The following is a 21,368-nucleotide window of genomic DNA, read 5'->3' as shown; positions in this document are numbered from 1 at the left end:
AGCATACCACATCATCTGTAAAACACGGCAGAGGCAGTGTGATGGCTTGGGCATGCATGGCTGCCAGTGGCACTGGGTCAATAGTGTTTATTGATTTTGTGACACAGGACAGAAGCAGCCGAATGAATTCTGATGTATTCAGAGCCATACTGTGTGCTCAGATCCAGCCAAATGCGGCCAAACTGATTGTTTGTCGTTTCATACTACAGATGGACAATGACCCAAAACATAAAGCCAAAGCAACCCAGGAGTTTATTAAAGCAAAGAAGTGGAATATTCTTGAATGGCCAAGTCAGTCACCTGATCTCAACCCAATTGAGCATGCATTTCACTTGTTAAAGACTAAACTTCAGACAGAAAGGCCCACAAACAAACAGCAACTGAAAACCATCGCAGTGAAGGCCTGGCAGAGCATCAAAAAGGAGGAAACACAGCGTCTGGTGATGTCCATGAGTTCAAGACTTCAGGCAGTCATTGCCAACAAAGGGTTTTCAACCAAGTACTAGAAATTAACATTTTATTTACAATTATTTAATCTGTCCAATTACTTTTGGTCCCTTTAAAAACAGGGTGGCACATGTTAAGGAGCTGAAACTCCTAAACCCTTCATCCAATTTTAATGTGGATCCCCTCAAATGAAAGCTGAAAGACTGAACTTCAACTGAATCTGAATTGTTTTGTTTAAAATTCATTGTGGTAACGTCTAGAACCAAAACTAGAAAAATGTTGTCTCTGTCCAAATATATATGGACCTAACTGTATATATAAGAGAAAGGATATCAAAAAGGCAGCACTCCAAATTTTTTTTTAGAAAAAAATGGACTTTATTGAGCCCAAGCAGCAACGTTTCGGTTCACAGAACCTTTTTCCAGCAGCGTTCAAATGCATAAGGTGCAATATATATAGTTACAAAAACTATTTAACTATATATATTGCACCTTATGCATTTGAACTCTGCTTGAAAAAGGTTCTGTGACCCGAAACTTTGCTGTTTGGGCTCGATGAAGTCCATTTTTTTCTAAAAAAAAAAAAATTTGGAGTGCTGCCGTTTTGATATGCAACAGTTTGTACAGACTGTTGGGGGCCTGGCACCCATCAGTGAGTAATTATTAAATGGTGCAGTTTAAAAAAAAATTATATATATCTATAGCTATATCTATCTATCTATCTATCTATCTATCTATCTATCTATCTATCTATCTATCTATCTATATCTCTGACATACACCTTGAATAGCCAGTTAGCGAATATCAACCCCAATATTTTATATATACGGTACAGACCAAAAGTTTGGACACACCTTCTTTAAAGATTTTTCTGTATTTTCATGACTATGAAAATTGTACATTCACACTGAAGGCATCAAAACTATGAATTAACACATGTGGAATTATATACTTAAAAAAGTGTGAAACAACTGAAAATATGTCTTATATTCTAGGTTCTTCAAAGTAGCCACCTTTTGCTTTGATGACTGCTTTGCACACTCTTGGCATTCTCTTGATGAGCTTCAAGAGGTAGTCACCGGAAATGGTCTTCCAACAATCTTGAAGGAGTTCCCAGAGATGCTTAGCACTTGTTGGCCCTTTTGCCTTCACTCTGCGGTCCAGCTCACCCCAAACCATCTCGATTGGGTTCAGGTCTGGTGACTGTGGAGGCCAGGTCATCTGGCGTAGCACCCCATCACTCTCCTTCTTGGTCAAATAGCCCTTACACAGCCTGGAGGTGTGTTTGGGGTCATTGTCCTGTTGAAAAATAAATGATGGTCCAACTAAACGCAAACCGGATGGAATAGCATGCCGCTGCAAGATGCTGTGGTAGTCATGCTGGTTCAGTATGCCTTCAATTTTGAATAAATCCCCAACAGTGTCACCACCAGCAAAGCACCCCCACATCATCACACCTCCTCCTCCATGCTTCACGGTGGGAACCAGGCATGTAGAGTCTTGGTCTTCCTTTCCTGGTGCGGTCCTCATGTGAGCCAGTTTCTTTGTAGCGCTTGATGGATTTTGCAACTGCACTTGGGGACACTTTCAAAGTTCGCCCAATTTTTTGCACTGACTGACCTTCACAAGTAATGATGGCCACTCGTTTTTCTTTACTTAGAATTTGTATTATGGCAAGAAAAAAGCAGCTAACAGTCTATTCAGTAGGACTATCAGCTGTGTATCCACCAGACTTCTGCACAACACAACTGATGGTCCCAACCCCATTTACAAGGCAAGAAATCCAACTTATTAAACCTGACAGGGCACACCTGTGAAGTGAAAACCATTTCCGGTGACTACCTCTTGAAGCTCATCAAGAGAATGCCAAGAGTGTGCAAAGCAGTCATCAAAGCAAAAGGTGGCTACTTTGAAGAACCTAGAATATAAGACATATTTTCAGTTGTTTCACACTTTTTTGTTAAGTATATAATTCCACTTGTGTTAATTCAGTTTTGATGCCTTCAATGTGAATGTACAATTTTCATAGTCATGAAAATACAGAAAAATCTTTAAATGAGAAGGTGTGTCCAAACTTTTGGTCTGTAGTGTATATTATATATATTATATAAATCTATCAAATCTATCTATCATACACCTTGAATATCGTTAACGAATATCAACCCCTCTATAACGATTGATACATTGTGTGAACAGGACTAGGTAAGGACAGGTTTTTAGCCTCAATTATTATTTCCATGTTGATAAAGACTTAGATCCATTTGTTCACGTTTTTGGAAAGTAATTTTATTTAATAAAAAAGGTAAAAATTCCTATAGAGCCAATTTGCCAAAAGTAGCATAAATTTGTAAACCCTAGTGATGATGCAAAAGAAAATCATTCCTCACATGTAATAAAGCTGTCAAACAGTCGCAAATCATGCACACAGGAGCGATTCAACCATATCACCGAGCATCTGTAAATACTCTGAGCTCAACCGAGCGTACTTGCCGAAAGGGTTAATAGAACATACTCGCTCAACACTAGAAAAGACCTATAAGTGCCTTATCTTCTGAGGAACAAAGAATTCTTCAAACAGTGTATTAGATAATTGATGGAGACATAGTCATAACTGTCAATTGTTGATGTGGCTCATCTCAAATGTTTAAATATGCCCCAAAATAGTCAATTACTAGCGCTTTTAGTGATACATGCGACAGACAGGTGGTTAAGTACTATAATTAACCACAACTTAATAGAAAAAAAAAACTCTATGAAAGCAAGTAGAACATTTTTTTTCACGTGCACGATAAAAACCTTGCCAATCCAGAACTTCTTATAACAGAACAAATACCGGCTAGTCATACTAATAGACATCAAAGATTGGTGAATAGTGAAAGTTTCTGGATTTTTAAACTGTCCACATTGGTTCTCAATGGATTGAATGAGTGTATAGACCGTACAGGCTGAATAGGGATATAGTGATATTTGTGTGTTATTGCTAATTGCTTTGTTCAATATCTGGGGGTATATGATTTTTTATTGATATGTGATTACATGGTAAGGGTTAAATAATTAATGAATCTATATACCTGCACCTGGTCTATGAGCTTATAAGAATGCAATTCACTCTGTATGTATGTTTTTATTTTTATACCTGATGAAGAGAGCGGTCCGCTCTAGAAACGAGTTGTATTAATAATAAAACCACTTTTATACTATATTTGGTGAGACCGCGCCTTTCGATCGGCATTTTTTCTCTTGTTCTTTAGATTTTTATCCCTGCTGGGACTGAGGAGTGCTGCAGTCTGACTATACCAGAGTTGGGCCTGTGATGGCGCTACTCGTCCAGGTGAGCCTTTCCACAACCGGCTCCAGTATGTCAGTCTGAGCGGGCTCACACATGGGAGCGACTGTCTCTTTTCTTGTTAAAAACAAAATAAAGCAATCAACCCTATGTCTATTGGGAAATGATGGGGATTGCGTAGCTTAAGTAAAAGGGGTTTTGTATAACCCCTGTTCCCCGGGTGCAGTTTGTTTTATAAAATGTACAGTCTTTACACATCCTCCCTGGGTCCAGCACAGTTTCCACTGCTCCTCCGATGTCTGAAGCCTTGGTATCATGTAAACAGCACTGCAGACAATCAGTGAGCTCAGCGTATGAGTGTTTTGTGTCGTCATCTCCGGCAGAGACACTGAGCTCCGGTATTGCCTGCAGTACCGTTGAAATGTCAGTGTTGCAGATAATAACAGACACTGGGAGCAGTGGTGAAGGCTCAGCACTGGACCTAAGGATTGGGAGTAAAGCACAGTTTGTTTTATTAAAGGGGTAATCCAGGACTAATATTTGCACATGGGGCTAAGAACTAAGAGGCAGGTAGTTGCCAATCTCTGGTGGCTCCTGCGGCTTCCATTGACATGTCGACAGAGCAGCATCTTCTCTTCAGCCTGCTCTGTTCACAAGGCATCTCTGCTCACGTCATGCTGATGACCTCGGCAGACACACCCTATCAAATCTATAGGCTAATCTGAGATAAAAAAAGGCAACTTTGACAGAAGTTAATCAAGCACTTTCATAATACAGAGGGGAGAAGGCATGCAGGTTTGGTAACACATTTATATATTCATGGCTATTTTATGCATAACCAGCAGTACAGCTTCCATAGAGATACAATGTAATAGATTTCACCACATTTGTACCCATCTCATGACAAGTGCACATTTAGTAGGGGGTAGGGTGGGGGAGGTGGAGGGGGGATAAATCAACGTTTCCATTATTTTTTCTAGCCAACTCTTATCTTGCACTGCCACAGAACAGGAGAAGTACTTACTTTCCAATGTTTTCAGGGAGTGCCTGCAGTGAGATATCGTTAATGGAAAGGCATGTGAGGCTCTCTAGATCAGGAAAACTTTCCGGTAGCCTAGATTGCAAGAAAGAAAATACATAGCATTTATCACCAATTGCCGAAAGCAGCAAATTATGCTACAGAAAGCTAAAACACTTGGAAAAAAACAAGTCTCTGCTGGTTACAATCATTTTCTTGGCACATATTATATATACAATTTACAAGGTATTCATTGAATTGTACATAGTAGGTTGCCCTTTTGTTAAGTGTATAAAGTAACTCAAACTATAGTAATTCAGTAGGGATATATCAGTGTACTAGATGTTCCTGAAGGCATGTATCCTCCAGGTAGGATGTGCTACATGGAGTCAGGGTCCCCGGTAATGCAGCTCCGATACAAAACGATTATCGGGCACCATGGGGAAGTCTTAAAGCGCATCTGTCAGCAGGATTGTGCTCAGTAAACTACATACACTGTCAGGTGGGCGCCGTTACACTGAATAAAATGATACCTTTGTTGATGAAGTCCGTCCAGTTCTTTAATAATCTTTATTTTCAGTTCTGCCATAATTATATGCTGGTGCTCTGGGGTGGGACTTTAGGGAGGGGCTGTATCTGGTGCTCTCATTATGTATGCCTCTCTTTGGCCTCTGACAGGTCACTGTGCTTTCAGTCACCTGCCTACTATTTTACATACTGCCTTTGTAATTTCTCTGCCAATATGAAATTTACATGTCCGAAAATCGCCGTCGCTGCCCACGCATGAGCAGTAGCAACTCTCGCTTGCCGAGAGATGCTAGTACGCACGCCATTTTGCTTTTGGAAAAATAATTCGGATGCAGCAATATGGTGCCACGCATGCGCAGAAGCATCTCCTGGCAACTGAGAAATGTTACTGAAACAAATTTTTTTTGACCATCAAGGTCACATATACAAATTCACTATAATCAGACAATGGTATATTAGTTCAACGTCTATAATAGCAGCTCATATAAAAAAATGACGTCAAAGAACGTAATTTAGCAAAAGAACTCCATACTTTTATTAAATACACATAGGACAACAATGATATTAAAAAAAGGGGTTGCACAAATACATAGATGGTGAGCAAAAACTGAAGACATCAGGACAGAAGCAATCATAGAATAAACCATTGGAACTAGATGCTTGGAGCAGATGTAAATAAGGGCATGTAGACCACACGCTCAAACCCAGCTATAGACCAATTTAATTCAGATGCTAAAGTGCACAGTGCATATGTCAAATAGAAACAGATATAAATATGAGCATATGGGCCACATTTCCCATCCCAAACACTCACATATAAGTCATCAGAAAACTACACTCAGATGTCAAAGTGCACGGTGCATATACGGACAAATCCATTAGGCATTAAAAATAGATAACAGAATATAACTCACATGTAGAATGCTATTCAGTCCAGATATCGTCACCCCTACGCGCGTTTCGGCGCTGTGCCTTCTTCTGGGGGCCCAGACTTATATGTGAGTGTTTGGGATGGGACATGTGGCCCATATGCTCATATTTATATCCCAGTTTCTATTTGACATATGCACTGTGCACTTTAGCATCTGAATTAAATTTGTTTAGAGCTGCGTTTGCGCGTGTGGTCTACATGCCCTTATTTACATCTGCTCCAAGCATCTAGTTCCAATGGTTTATTCTATGATTGCTTCTGTCCTGATGTCTTCAGTTTTTGCTCACCATCTATGTATTTGTGCAACCCCTTTTTTTTTAATATCATTGTTGTCCTATGTGTATTTAATAAAAGTATGGAGTTCTTTTGCTAAATTACGTTCTTTAACGTCATTTTTTTTATATGAGCTGAGAAATGTTACTGTACAAGCGTGGGTGGCGGGGGCCATATTGCTGCAAGCAAATTTTTTTCCTCTAGCAAAATGGCGCCAGCGCATGCGGAGTAGGATCTCTTGGCAAGCGATAAATGCTACCGCGCATGCGTGGGCGGCGGCCATTTTGGGGCATATAAATTTCACTTTGGCACAGAAATTACAAAGACAGTGTGTAAAATAGTAGGCAGGTCACTAAAAGCACAGTGACCTGTTAGAGGCCAGAGATAGGCATACATAATGAGAGCACCAGTTACAGCCACTCCCAAAGGTCGCCCTGAAGCACGAGCATATCATTATGGCAGAACTGAAAATAAAGATTATAAAGGAACCACAGGACAGATTTCATCAACAAAGGTATCATTTTACTCAGTGTAGCGGTGCCCACCTGACAGTGTATGTAGTTTACTAAGCAGACAGGTGCGCTAATTAACTTAATTCCACCTTGTTATGATTGTCTACCCATACCTTGGTATCTTTTCCAATAGATGCACTCATAAGCTAATACTGTTTACGTGACATTATGTAGTGTCCCATTCAAACTCGTGGGAGGTAAATATCGGAAAGTTGAAAGCGAGTTCCTGAACATGAAAACTATTCCCAACATGGCTGAAGGACATACAGCTACTATACAAAGCCCCATGGCAGGGGGGTGTCTGAGCTATTTTATCAGAAACATGCCGGCAATACTACTTGGTTATGTGCTCAAGGTATTGGAAGAGTTGGTAGACCAAGAGTGGTGGTGACTGGCCGGCCAAGCTACATTCCCCTGGAGCATATGAACTCTGAAATAGGACACTCGTTCACTTAATGGATTGCCTCATATAAACAGATCTTATGTATTACTAATTGAACTGCGAATGTTGCTCTTCTGCCTTTTCTTATTACACCTCTATTCTTGCATTATGGGGCATATTTATAAAAGCTAAACACACCAGAACTCTGGTGTCAATGTTTAGGACAACGTGATGTGCGTTTGTCACGTTTTACCACTTGCCCAATTAGGGGGTGTGGACTCAAAAATAATGTGGCTTACCAGAAAGGCATGGCTTAACATGCAACACAATGCGCCAAAAATTAGCCAAAATTGTGGCACACTTTTCTGACACAAAGTAAAGGACTATTAGATGCCCGTTTGCCCGTTAGTCTAACGTTATGCGAACCCACAGATAACAGCGGGCTCAGCCAGCAGTGTAACATGTATGGGGCCTCCCAACTCTTTCAGATGATGCCGAGGGATATATGGATTTGTTATGTATGATTTCGAACGGACAATCCTTTTCTTTTCCACAAGATAAGAAGCCACCAAAGGTTTTCTTGGAGAACTCAGGAACGTTTGGCAGAATGTATGGAAACGTTTGGCCGCCGGTGAGCTCTCCCATCAGCCACAATCGTTATACTGGAAGTGGTCCATTGTGCATTGTAAATAATTTTAACAAGCTGCAATTTAAAGTTCTATATTAAGATTGCCCCTTGGGGCTGGAGTTTCCGGATATTCTTTTGAATAAACGGTTTTATGCAATACATTTTATCACACATACAAGGAGTTAAAATATTTTTATTTTATATACAGCGGGTGAAAAGTATTGAACACGTCACCAATTTTCTAAGTAAAAACATTTCTAAAAGGTGTTATTGACATGAAATTCTGACCAGATGTCGGTAACAATCCACACAGGCAAAGAAATCCATCCACAGATGTCCAGAAATTAAGTTGTGTGTAATAATGAGAAATAACATAGGGTAAAAACATTGAACAAATGAAGAAAGGTGCAAAAAACCATGCAAAGTCATGATGCCAGCTGAAATCCATCAGTAAATAGAGAGCAATCCTGCTACTTCATGAAAAATAATATCCACTGGTGGCCTATAAATAGGTGTCTCATTACCAATGTAGCATATAAGAAATATGTCATAATGTTGATTGATACAACCACTGTCTCAAGACCTTTGAAACCTTATTGTTGCAAAACATACTGATGGCATTGGTTACAGAAGAATTTCTAAACTAAAGGTTTCATTGAGCAATGTTGGTGCCAATCACCTGACCTGAATCCAATAGAAAATTTATGGAAGCAACTAAAGCTCAAGAGTTCATAGAAGGAGCCCACAGAACCTTCTGGATTTGAAGAGAGTTTGTGTAGAAGAATGGGCCAAAATCACACCTGAGCAATGCATGTGACTAGTTTTTCCAAACAGGAGGAGTCTTGAAGCTGTCATCACCAACAAAGGATTTTGTATGAAGTATTAAATACATTTCAGTAAGAGTGTTCAATAACTCTTTCCCTGTCTCATTTCTCATTATTACACAATTTATGGACATCTATGGTTTGATCTCTTTGCCTGTGTGGATTGGATGGATTGTTACCGACATCTGGTGAGAATTTCATATTAATAGCACCTTTAGAAATATATTTACTTAGAAAATTGGTGATGTATTCAATGCTTATTTCACCTGCAGTATATTAACATTTTAAATATTAGAATAACATTTTGAGCAAGAAAAATATCCAAATAAAAAGTGCCTGCACCCAGTCCATAGTCAGACATTGCCAGAGCCATCGGAACACTTTAGCGATCGCTAATCTAGTTGACAGATGTATGACTACACAGCTTCACTCTGCACGACACTGATCTACACTATCAGGTCATAACAAAAGAAGCAGCAGAACCCAATGTACACATCACATTCAGTTTCCTGACTGGCCCTCCAGCAGTTGGCCTTGGCAATGCTGCCACAAGTCTCTTCCCTTCTTTGTACAGATCTGTCCTCCCTGTGGCGTGTCCAGTCTTCGGGCAGGAGAATGACAACTAGCCATTATGTAGAAGCTTTCATCCTGCAGCAGTTCAGAGGGACTATGAAGCCAAGTACAAAGCTGGGGATCTGCTGGCATAAGAAGCAGATCCACGCGCTGTCAGGCGAGTATGCCGGCGTCACTCAGTGGCAAGAAGTAGCGGCACTCGCTTGCTGTAGCCATTGCTTGATAATGACATGTGACAATGTAACATTTCCCAGTGACTGATGATCAATCACTGTACATTCACTGGACGACGCTCCCTTCAGTGTTTCGCTCCAAATTAAAGGAGTCCAACAAGAACTGACAAATTGTATTTTGGGTCATTGGGGTCATTTGCTTGTCTGTGTTGGGTGGATGTGTTGCATGTGATATTTAGGTGGCAGTGCATTTTCTGTGCTTTGTGTTTTTTTAACAAATTAAAAACAGGCACACTTCTAAAGCATTTTCAGAAATTATAGAAAATAAAAGGGATATTAACTTAGATGCATCTATCAAGCACTTACCTCGTCAGCGGGTTTCCGCTGAAATCAGCTACTTGGAGTTCTTTACAAAATGAGATGCTCTCTGGAATTTCTGGAATATCTGAAAAACATTTTACAGACAAAGTGAACATCTGATCATACTTGTCAAACATGTTAGTTTTCAGTATTAGGGTATGTGCAGACGATCCGGACCCGACTGCGGCCCCGAGCCTGCGGACGAGCCGCCTCCGGTTTCCGCTCATTATGCAAATGAGCGGCGACCGGGTTTTTCTTTTTCTCACAAGCGGGCTTTCCCCATAGAGGTTAGGTCTATGGGGAAAGCCCGCATGCGGACCTGCAGGAGGAAATAGACATGCTGCGGTCTGGAAAGACGCGCCGCATGTCAGTTTCCGCGGGTGGGCATGGGCTTTGTATAAATCCCATCCACTATGCTGTAACATCTGGTCACTGCAGATTGCAAGCAGTTCACTTGCGCTGCGTCCAATCCATAGCGAACACTGATCGTGTGCACATAATAATAGGTTGTTCTCCTAAGGGTAACACATTAGTTCTATTATTTCTAAACAAAAAGAAAAAATAAAGAAATTGGATTACAAAGAGTATATTACACATATATATATATATATGTGTATGTATGCAGGTGTGTCTATATATGAGTGTGTGTCTAGTGGGGAAGATAAGTATTTGATACAGTGCGGATTTTACAAGTTTTCCCACCTACATTAAATGGGAAGGTCTGTAACTTTTATCGAGGGAACACTTCACCTGTCAGACAATCTAAAAAATGTAAAAATCATACAATGTGATTTTCTGGTTTTTGTTTTTAGATTCTCTCACAGTTGAAGTGTATCTACGATACAAATTACAGACCTCTCCATTCTTTGTAGGTGGGAAAACTTACAAAATCGGCAGCGTATCAAATACTTATTTTCCCCACTGCATATGTCAAAGTTTTTAATTTTTGGGATAAAAAAAACAAACAAAAAAAAAAACAAAAACTTTGTGCTTCCCTGCAGCCTCTAAATCTGTATTTCCCAAACTCCAGTCCTCACAGCCCCCCACAGGTCATGTTTTCAGGATTTCCTTAGTATTGCACAGTTGATGGAAGTATCAAGACATTAAGGCTATGTGCCCACGATGCAGAAATGCTGCATATTTTTTCCGCTTCTCCCTGGCAGGAAAAACGCATGCGGATTTTACATGCGGTTTTCCCGCCAGGTAGAAGCGTTTGTGAGGCGTCTTCACATGCATTTCTGCATGCGGGTTATCAAGTGCTTTCCAAGCAATTTTAGCATCACTTGGAAAAGTGCTTGACACTATATAAATCCATGCAACCGGCATGGATTCATATAGTGTGACCAAGCTAGTTAAAAAAAAAAAAGAAGAAGAATTGTAAAAAATAAAGATTATACTTACCTTCCGATGTCTTCCTGGTGTTTTCTCTGCTGCGTCCGGTGTCTTGGGCGGCTCGCGGTGGTGTGAAGGACCTGCGGTGATGTCATTGAGTCATGTGTCAGGTCACATGACTCAATGACGTCATGGCAGGTCCTTCACAACACCGCGACCCATACAGCAGACCAGACGGAGGGGAGAAAACACCGGGAGGACATCGGAAGGCAAGTATAATCTTTATTTTTTATTTTAAATTCTTTTTTTTTTTTTTTTTTTTACAGTTTCTATGGTACCCAGATCTGGATGAGAGTCTCCTCTTCTCCAGACCTGGGTACCATCTGCACATTGAACCGTGTGATATCCGCTTGTGCAGATGCAGTGATGCGGATGTCACGCGGTCCAATGCAAGTCAATGGCGGCGATTACTCTGCGGGTCCGCAAAATTAATGGACATGCTGCGGATTTTTCCGAAATGATAATCCGCAGCGGAAATTTCCGCAGCACGTGCACAGCACATGCGGATTATCATTGGGGACCATGGGGCACGTATTACCAAGTGTTTTGTAAGCGTTTTCGCTGCGGAAATTCCGCAGCAAAAATGCTTGAAAAAGGCATAGTGGGCACGCAGCCTAAGAATTCTCTCACCTGTGCAACACTATGTAAATCCTGAAAACATGACCTATGGGGGACTGAGGACTGGAGTTTGGGAAATACTGCTTTAAACAGTCTCCAGATCAAAAGTGTGTCCTCTCCATCTCTACAAACGCTCAAATCTAACCGTTGTAATGACTTAATTTTTACAGTTTGATTGGGTAAAGACTCAAACCATCCAGCATTCACATTTAGCAATCCCAGTAACCTATATAGCGAACTAAAGCACAGCCAGAGTGGCGAGATGACTGTTGACCAAACCGGTCAGTCAATTTTGGCAACACCAACTGACCATCTAATGTTTAGAAGGCCCTCCCAACTCTCCACTGACAGAAAAAAAAACAGAAATCCTTTTGTTTTGCAGGAGATACAGTAAGTTGCCGCCAGATGAGTTTGGCAGCAGCCTACTCCCCTTTGTTACCAAGGCCACATGCATGCTCCACCAACAGCTCTCTCATATATATATATGACCATCTTACCAAGGACACATGTATTCTCCACCAACAGCTCTCTCATATGTATGACCATCTTACAGAGGACACATGCATGCTCCACCAACAGCTCTCTCATATATACGACCATCTTACCGAGGCCACATGCATGCACCAACAGCTCTCTCATATGTATGACCATCTTACCGAGGCCACATGCATGGTCCACTAACAGCTCTCTCATATGTATGACCATCTTACCAAGGCCACATGCATGCACCAACAGCGCTCTCATATATATGACCATCTTACCGAGGACACATGCATGCCCCAACAGCTCTCTCATATGTATGACCATCTTACCGAGGCCACATGCATGCACCAACAGCGCTCTCATATATATGACCATCTTACCGAGGACACATGCATGCACCAACAGCTCTCTCATATATATGACCATCTTACCGAGGCCACATGCATGCACCAACAGCGCTCTCATATATATGACCATCTTACCGAGGACACATGCATGCACCAACAGCGCTCTCATATATATGACCATCTTACCGAGGACACATGCATGCCCCAACAGCTCTCTCATATGTATGACCATCTTACCGAGGCCACATGCATGCACCAACAGCTCTCTCATATATATGACCATCTTACCGAGGACACATGCATGCACCAACAGCTCTCTCCTATACATTGCCATCTTACTGGGGCCACGTGCATGTTCCACCAACAGCTTTCTCATATGTATGACCAAGGTTTCTGGTGACAAATGACCTCAAACCCTGATGACAACAAACCAATGCTGCCATTTACACCATCCTTACGGTATATTCTCCAGAAAATGTGTGAATGAATTTATATTTCAATTTATCAGGTTATTTCACCTGCTATTTAGGAGAACTACGAAAGCAGCCCTATATCAATCCTTGTAATAGAACTCATGCATTATTCACTACTGCAGACTGGCATTTTATATACGGAGATCAGGCAGCAATAATTCTCCTGCCTAGGCAGATGATTTGTTTTGCTAGACATGGCATTATAAACTCTAAACAGCCTTGGAAGCTTTTCATCTTTAAATATGCCCAAGTCATGAAACAAGTGTTCACTCAGAAGAGAATATTACATGTAAATACAAAGCCTGAAAGCAAAGTCTCCTAGTGTAGACCAGATGTTCTAGGGCATATGCTGGAGAAATTTACGCACAACCAAAAGACGAGTACTTAATCCTAACTGCGTCATACAATGAAACCCAAAGCAAAACAAGGCAGGCTAAGTATAATCCAGCCAGCAAAGGCAAAGATTTCTATGTCATGGATGCTGCTCAGCAAAAGTGGATAAAACCAAAAAGCTTCTACTACCCAGTAAAGTACGGTATATTTGTGAGCTTGATTAAAAGAAATAATATTTAATCACTAATGTATGTATGTTACTGTAAAAGTCAGAAGGCCGGTAAAACCTAGGATTTACCAGTCAATCTGGACATTTACTGAGGCAGTCGGTAAAAGCTCAAAATGAAAAGTAAAATTGGACTTTTACCTGTGAAGTCTTGGTAAATGTTAACATTTATCGTCGAGCGTGGTAAAAGTCAGAAATATCAGGTGTGAAGATGGAACATCGGACTTTAACCAAGCGCAGTTGGTAAATGTGCACATTTACCACGGCTTCTTGGTAAATGTAGCTGAGAAGGGTGTAATAAAAAGTGTAAGCCACTGCGGGAAAGGTGTCTGATTAGGCAGATATGGCGAGGAAATGGAGGACAGTGTTCAAAGTTTTTATAAATGTAATAAGAGTAAATGGGGAAAATATGGTAATAACAATGAACAAAATCTTCTACCCTGTAAGGTATCTGCTACCCTGTAACGTATGTACGTTCTATATATACAGATGTCAATCCTGACTATCCTATGATTATTGTTGCGATCATACAAAAAGTGCCCACTTCCCGCTAACATACAACCACTAACCCCACACTAAAATATGCAAAAGAGAACGTCCTATGAATCTTAGGGTATCAGTGTTCCGCAGCACCCTCTCACAAAAAGTTACAAGAAGTACACACTCTGCCGGTGTAGCAGTGTATAAATTGTCCTGTACTTAGCTTCCTGTAGAGCGCAGAGTCCAAAGTCTTTCCAAGGGCCCCTTGCAAGGTGGACGCTAACACCGCTCACACGATTTACCATTGCCGCGCCAATGTGGTAGAACCAGAAGATATGCAGATAAGCTCTGAGCCGGAGTTGCTGGGTGCCATGAACGGTCTTTTCCACCCGAGCACCGTAGTCTCTGATCAGGGGAATCGGAAGACAGCACATTCCGAGAAAAGGCTGGAAGGAAACAGCGCAACAGCCCTGTCTGGGCTCAGTCTAGTCAGCACAGCACCAGTCCTCTCACTCTCCCTAAAATAGCTCCTGCCTCAAGTCCTAGTTTCCTGGGGTTCTCTTCTTAGATTGCTGCCCAATCACTGCCTGAAGAAAATCACTAACTCATCAATGGCAGTGTTAGACCAGTAGATGGTGCTGTTGTACAGTCTTTCACACAATGCTGAGTAACCCTATTACAAAAGAACATGGGATTCTTGCCAAGCAGTGTGGGTAAATGGGCGTACTTCCTGTTTGTGTCCTCATGCTGGACGACTGCCTGAGTGTTGTGCAAGCTGCACATACTGCTCAATGCTGCATAGCCGACTGCCTGTCAAAGCAGCACAGGCACTAGCTGATTGTCAGATCATGAGTGAGGAAATGAAAGATCGTTTTTCGGAGCTCTTGAATGAAGTGGTGGAGAAAAAGCGAGATAATTTTTATCTCACGGACGATAAATACGAGAATATATTGAAAGAAGTGGAGGAGGCTAAGGTGACGGTACCTAAACAGAGTATTCACTACAGGCGTTTGAAGAGGTACGACATCATGACCGTCGGAAGTGATGAAAAGTTAATTGCACCAATCTCGTGTGAAAAAGACAACGTGTTGCATTACGTTCGGTGTGCAGAACTCTTTAGAGTCATTCATAATGCACACATCAGTACCGGCCACGGAGGGCGGACCAGGATCCTAAAGGAGGTGAACAGTAAGTTCAAAAATGTCACAACGGAGTCAATAGTTATTTATCTGCGACTCTGCCAGCCATGCCAGAAAAAACAGAAGATTACCAAAAAAGGCCTTGTTGTGAAACCCATCCTACACAGTGAAATGAATTCTCGTGCTCAAGTCGATCTCATTGACATGCAATCCAATTGTGATAATGATTTCAAGTTCATATTCATCAAGACCACGTCACTAAATTTGTTCTTCTACGTGCTTTATGCACTAAAAGAGCAGAAGAAGTTGCGTACCACCTCCTTGACATTTTTTCCACTTTTGGTGCCCCGTGTATTCTGCATTCTGATAATGGGAGGGAATTTTGTAACAAGGTCATACAGAGTTTGTGCGCGATGTGGCCTGATATGAAAATAGTGCATGGTAAACCAAGACACAGCCAGTCCCAAGGCTCCGTGGAAAGAGTAAATCAAGACATTGAAAACATGTTGTCAAGGTGGATGGAAACAAATAAGACACCCAAGTGGTCTGAGGGCCTTCGCTTTGTACAAGCAATGAAAAATAGAGCATACCATGAGGGAATAAAATGCTCGCCCTATGAAGCTATGTTCGGAGTACCAATGCAGATGGGTCTAGCTACCTCCAAATTCCTAGTGATGGGATCAGAAATCTCTCTTCAGAAGAAGATCTTGAAAAAATGTTTGTTGGTTTGCAAGAGGAAGCTAGTGATCCGACATCACCAACAGAAGCCGAAGGGTCAGATGAATCTAACTTTCATCACACGTCAGCACCGACAGCAGCAGAAGCTTCGGGTGAATCCAACTGTCATCAGCTGTTCACAACGGAAGGAGAAGCTTTGGACTTATCCAACTGTCCGCACACCTTAACAGCATATGAAACTCCACCAATTTTGCCATCCAAGAATAATGAAGACCTAAAAGAAAAAAGTGTCGAGTCAAAGCCTTCTAAGAAAGATGGAGAACTTCATGATGATCAGCAACCTGACGTTTTGATTTCGCATACAATCAATAGAAGAATTGGTGCGGTCAGAAGAGTTCGAAAAGCTGCAAGAGAAGGACTTGAAACACAGGCCAAGAAAATGTTGAAATGTTCCAGTCAAAAATTACCCGAACCTAACATTGGACAGAACATCAGAATCAGAATTCCAGACGTCGACCGTTCAAAAATGGACCATAAGTCGATCATTGCGATTATTATAAAAAAAGAAGATGACTTCTACCAAGTGGGGACTACCACTGGGATCCTAAATGCATTATATTATCGCAATCAGTTCACCATCTGTCAGGAAAATTTCATAGGATTGCAGGATGTGAAAAAAGATCAGATCAGCCTTCGCACGGCAGTTTCCCAACAATCGTTGGTGGGAGGTCAGGGATTGAAGAAATGTAACTGTTTAAAGAAGTGCCTAAACAAGAAATGTGTTTGTAGGCTGGCAAAAATGAAGTGCCATTCAAAGTGTCACAATTCCCAACCGTGTTGCAACAAATAGATCCTCTTTTGTGTTTGTTGTATGTCTTTTTCATTGAGATGAAAAATTAAGTGCAATTTAACGGGTCACAATTAGAGTTGAGTGGATAGCTGGATATCCGTACGGATAAGACCGAGATCCGAGTGGATCCGGATCCTATCCGTGTCCCATATAAGTCTATGGGACAACTATCCATGTGCAGGGACATCCCTCCTGCGTCACCAGTGATGCGGGGGAGACTCCCTGCACGCCGGTGGGCATCCCTGCCGTCACCAGTGATGGTGGGGACTCGGCCGGGGCATACCTGAGCGAGGAGATCCTCGCTGCGTCACTGCAGTAGGAACTCCCCGCCCACTAGGGTCATCCCGCCCTCTGGCCGGACCCCCCCTTCTCCGCCACTTAAAGATCACTACTTACCGGAGGCTACCAGAGGCTTCCCAGGTCTCGTCGGCCGGCCGCATCCTCCTTCGTCCGGGTCACATGACTGCATACGTCACCATGAAAGTGACAGGTGCATAAGTCATGTGACACAAGTTGTGTCACATGACTTACGCATGCGTCACTTGCGTGGTGACGTATGCAGTCATGTGACCCGGAAGGAGAACGCGGACGACGAGACCTGGGAAACCTCCGGTAAGTAGCAATTTAGCTTTATACCTGTCTGCCCTGCACACTCGCACCATCCATGCCTTCCGATGATGCATGAAACATGCATTATCGGAAGGCACGGATATATCCGACAGATATCGGGATTATCCGTATCCGTACAGCCCGTTATCCGCTCGGATAACGGGTCTGGACGGATCTATCCGCTTATCCCTAGTCACAATTACAGAATTACATCGTTTTGAAGTTGCGTTATTCTTGTATTTGCGGTAATTTGTCATTTTTGAGAAGTATTTTCCTACATAAATGTTTTCTATTTGCATTTGTTCATTTGCATTTTGAAGAATAAAAATATTTCTAACGATTAAGGCCTTCATCAGAGTCGGAAATTGCGTTTAGTTAACTTTTACCACCATCATCTGCTGGTAAGAGTCAGAATTCTGTGACTCAAAGTTACTTTTACCAAAACATGCTGGTAAATGTAAAGATTTACCCATTCGCCCAGGTAAAAGTCCAAAATCGTTCGTTTATATGGAATACATCTGACTTTTACCAACGCTGTTGAGAAATGTTAAGATTTACCAAGACTTCACCGGTAAAAGTCCAATTTTACTTTTCATTTTGAGCTTTTACCGACGGCCTCGGTAAATGTCCAGATTGATCGGTAAATCCTAGGTTTTACCGGCCTTCTGGCTTTTACAGTAACATATACACGCCAATGAAAATTACATACAAGTTAAAGGGGTGATTAAAACGCTACTGAGCCAATCTGATCAGCTCCTGCTGCTCTTTAACATCCTTCCTGCAGATCAGATACCATTTTCAACACAACAGGTTTCCTTTAAGAGGGTCAATCAACCTAATCCCAATGCTACTTGAAAATCAATTTTTTCATGCATGAAAACTGCATTTCTTCTTCCCTAGAGCACCTGTGTAAACCAGGTACAGGTACTCGGTGCTCCCTAGGCATAGCTAAACATTTAAAGGGAATCTGTCACCACTTAGGAGTTATCAGACCTCCACTATGACCATACAGGGTATAGAAAAGTAAATCTATACATACCAGTATGGCCCATGGTAGAGGTTTGATTGCAGAGAAAAGTGCTTTAATCAATTCTATTTTGTACAGGCTTGGCCGCCAAGCAATCCCCGCCTATGTGCTTGTTATTTCCCCAAATCCCCGCCTATCTGCTTAATTATCATATCCCACCCCCTCTCCTGCACGTCAGAGGGCGACAGATGCTACTGCACACGCGCCATATTGCTTAAGGAAAAAGAAGTGCAGCAATATGGCGCCCGCCGCCCGCACTTGCGCAGTAGCATTTCTCGGTTACCGAGAGAAGCTACTGCGCATGCGTGGCGTCATATTGCTGCGCCTAAATTCTTTTTACTTAAGTAATATGAAGCCCGCGCGTGCGCAGTAGCATCTCGGCAACCGAAAGGTGCTACTGCGCACGCGTGGGCGGCAGCGGCAATTTTGGGTGATGTACATTTGACTTCATCACAGAAATTATACAGGCAGGATTTAAAACAGTAGGCAGGACACTGAAAGCACAGTCACCTATCAGAGGCCAGAGATGGGCATACATAATGAGAGCACCAGCTCCAGCCCCTCCCTAAAGTCCCACCCCAGAGCACGAGCATATCATTAAGGAAGAACTGAAAATAAAGATTATAAAAGAATCACAGGACGGATTTCATTAACAAAGGTATCATTTTATTCAGTGCAACGGCGCCCACCTGACAGTGTATGTAGTTTACTAAGCACAATCCTGCTGACAGGTGCGCTTTAAATAAGGGCCACCTGATTCACACCCGTTTCTTCACAGAATGATTGACCTCACTAATTGAATTCCAAACTGCTATTATTTTGAACACCCCCCCCCCCCAACCTTTCAAATAATTATTACAATACACAGACTCAAAAACCTGCAGATCATGAATGCGGAGTCTGTAGGTTTTTTAGAATCTACTGCACCAACTGGTAAATTTTTGACACGTGGTAATATAATTTATACCAAAAACGGTGCTTAATCTGGTTAGTCTGGTTTGTCATACTGGACTGCTATTATTTAGAACACTACTGTATGTCTGTGCACACTGCAATGGTTTCCGCTTCTGAGTACTGTTTACAGGTGGCCGAATAGTAGATTAATGCACAACTGCAAGCCTCTGGTGAATCCTACACCTTGAGATTCGCAGACCTCCAGAGGTACTAGCATCATCAAATACCAGTTTGCTGCCTTGTAATGGTATTTTAGCAACTGCTCTCTTAACCCGATGAATTTGTCTGGTAGAAACCTTGCACATTATGCCTTTATCTGCACAAACTGTCTGTGCTCTGTATCAACCACAATTCTCTTGACCGTACGATCATGCTTACATTTTTGTGAAACCTTGTCCAAGGCACTGCACTATTTGATGCTTTTCGGCACCAGAGAGATCCTTTTTCTTTCCCATATTGCTTGAAACCTGTGGCCTGCTTAATGATCTAGAATGTCCTTCTTAAAGGACCGGTCACCAGAAAAACGCTATTATCCTACAGATAAGGGATTAATCTGCAGGTTAATAGCATTGTTAACCTGCCAAGCACTAGTACTTAGCGGAACGCTGTGGGGAGAAAATTAACTTTATTCCCCCTGGCAGCATTTGGGTTTCAGTCATACAGAACGGCAGCTGTAACTGCGCCCCCTGCAATGGCTAACACGCGCTCAGTATTAGGGCCGGCTGCCCATGTGACTGAAACACAAATGCAATTAACCTGCAGATTAACCCAATATCTGCAAGTTAATACGTTTTTTCCTGGTGACAGGTTCCCTTTAACCCCTTAAGCCCCGAGGGTGGTTTGCACGTTAATGACCAGGCCAATTTTTACAATTCTGACCACTGTCACTTTATGAGGTAATTACTCTGGAACGCTTCAACGGATCCCCCTGATTCTGAGATTGTTTTTTCGTGACATATTGTACTTCATGATTGTGGTAAAATTTCTTCGATATCACTTGCGTTTATTTGTGAAAAAAACGGAAATTTGGCGAAAATTTTGAAAATTTTGCAATTATCAAAATTTTAATTTTTATGCCCTTAAATCAGAGAGATATGTCACACAAAAGAGTTAATAAATAACATTTCCCACATGTCTACTTTACATCAGCACAATTTTGGAACCAAAATTTTTCTTTGTTAGGGAGCTATAAGGGTTAAAAGTTGACAAGTGATTTCTCATTTTTCCAACAAAATTTACAAAACCATTTTTTTAGGGACCACTTCACATTTGAAGTCATGTTGAGGGGCCTTTATGACAGAAAATACCCAAATTGACACCATTCTAAAAACTGCACCCCTCAAGGTGCTCAAAACCACATTCAAGAACTTTATTAACCCTTCAGGTGTTTGTTTTTTTTCACTTTTTCATTTTTACGAATTAATTTGTGAAGCACCTAGGGGTTCCAAGTGCTCACTATGCATCTAGATAGGTGCCTTGGGGGGTCTAGTTTCCAAAATGGGGTCACTTGTGGGGGAGCTCCAATGTTTGGGCACGCAGGGGCTCTCCAAACACAACATGGCATCCGCTAACAATTTGAGACGATTTTCCATTCAATTTGTTAGCGGACACCATGTCGCGTTTGGAGAGCTCGTGATGTGCCTAAACAGTGGAGCTCCCCCACAAGTGACCCCATTTTGGAAACTATACCCCCCCCCAAGGATTTTATTAAGGTGTATAGTGAACATTTTGAACCCAGAGGTACGACACAGATTTTGTTTACATTAGGTCATCATATTGAATAAGTTGTCATTAGTCTTGAGCGCAAGTGCTCACTACTTGAGTT

At 41.8% G+C, this 21,368-nt stretch overlaps 1 protein-coding gene across 1 annotated transcript in view; it reads right to left on the bottom strand.

Annotated features, from left to right (window-relative positions):
* LRRC1 (leucine rich repeat containing 1) overlaps nucleotides 1-21,368 on the bottom strand; it is a 196,218-nt gene that overhangs the window by 93,764 nt on the left and 81,086 nt on the right. Inside the window, exons 3-4 of the mRNA XM_073675417.1 lie at nucleotides 9,941-10,019; nucleotides 4,757-4,846 (exon numbers count right to left, since the gene is read on the bottom strand). Of these exons, the coding sequence (XP_073531518.1) occupies nucleotides 4,757-4,846; nucleotides 9,941-10,019 (169 nt within the window). The remainder of the gene's footprint in view (nucleotides 1-4,756; nucleotides 4,847-9,940; nucleotides 10,020-21,368) is intronic.

This window comes from Phyllobates terribilis, unplaced genomic scaffold (genome assembly GCF_046119375.1).
Source record: "Phyllobates terribilis strain yellow unplaced genomic scaffold, ASM4611937v1 Scaffold_3__8_contigs__length_932513732, whole genome shotgun sequence".
NCBI classification, from domain to species: Eukaryota; Metazoa; Chordata; class Amphibia; order Anura; family Dendrobatidae; genus Phyllobates; species Phyllobates terribilis.
This window is presented reverse-complemented; position numbering and strand designations above follow the sequence as displayed.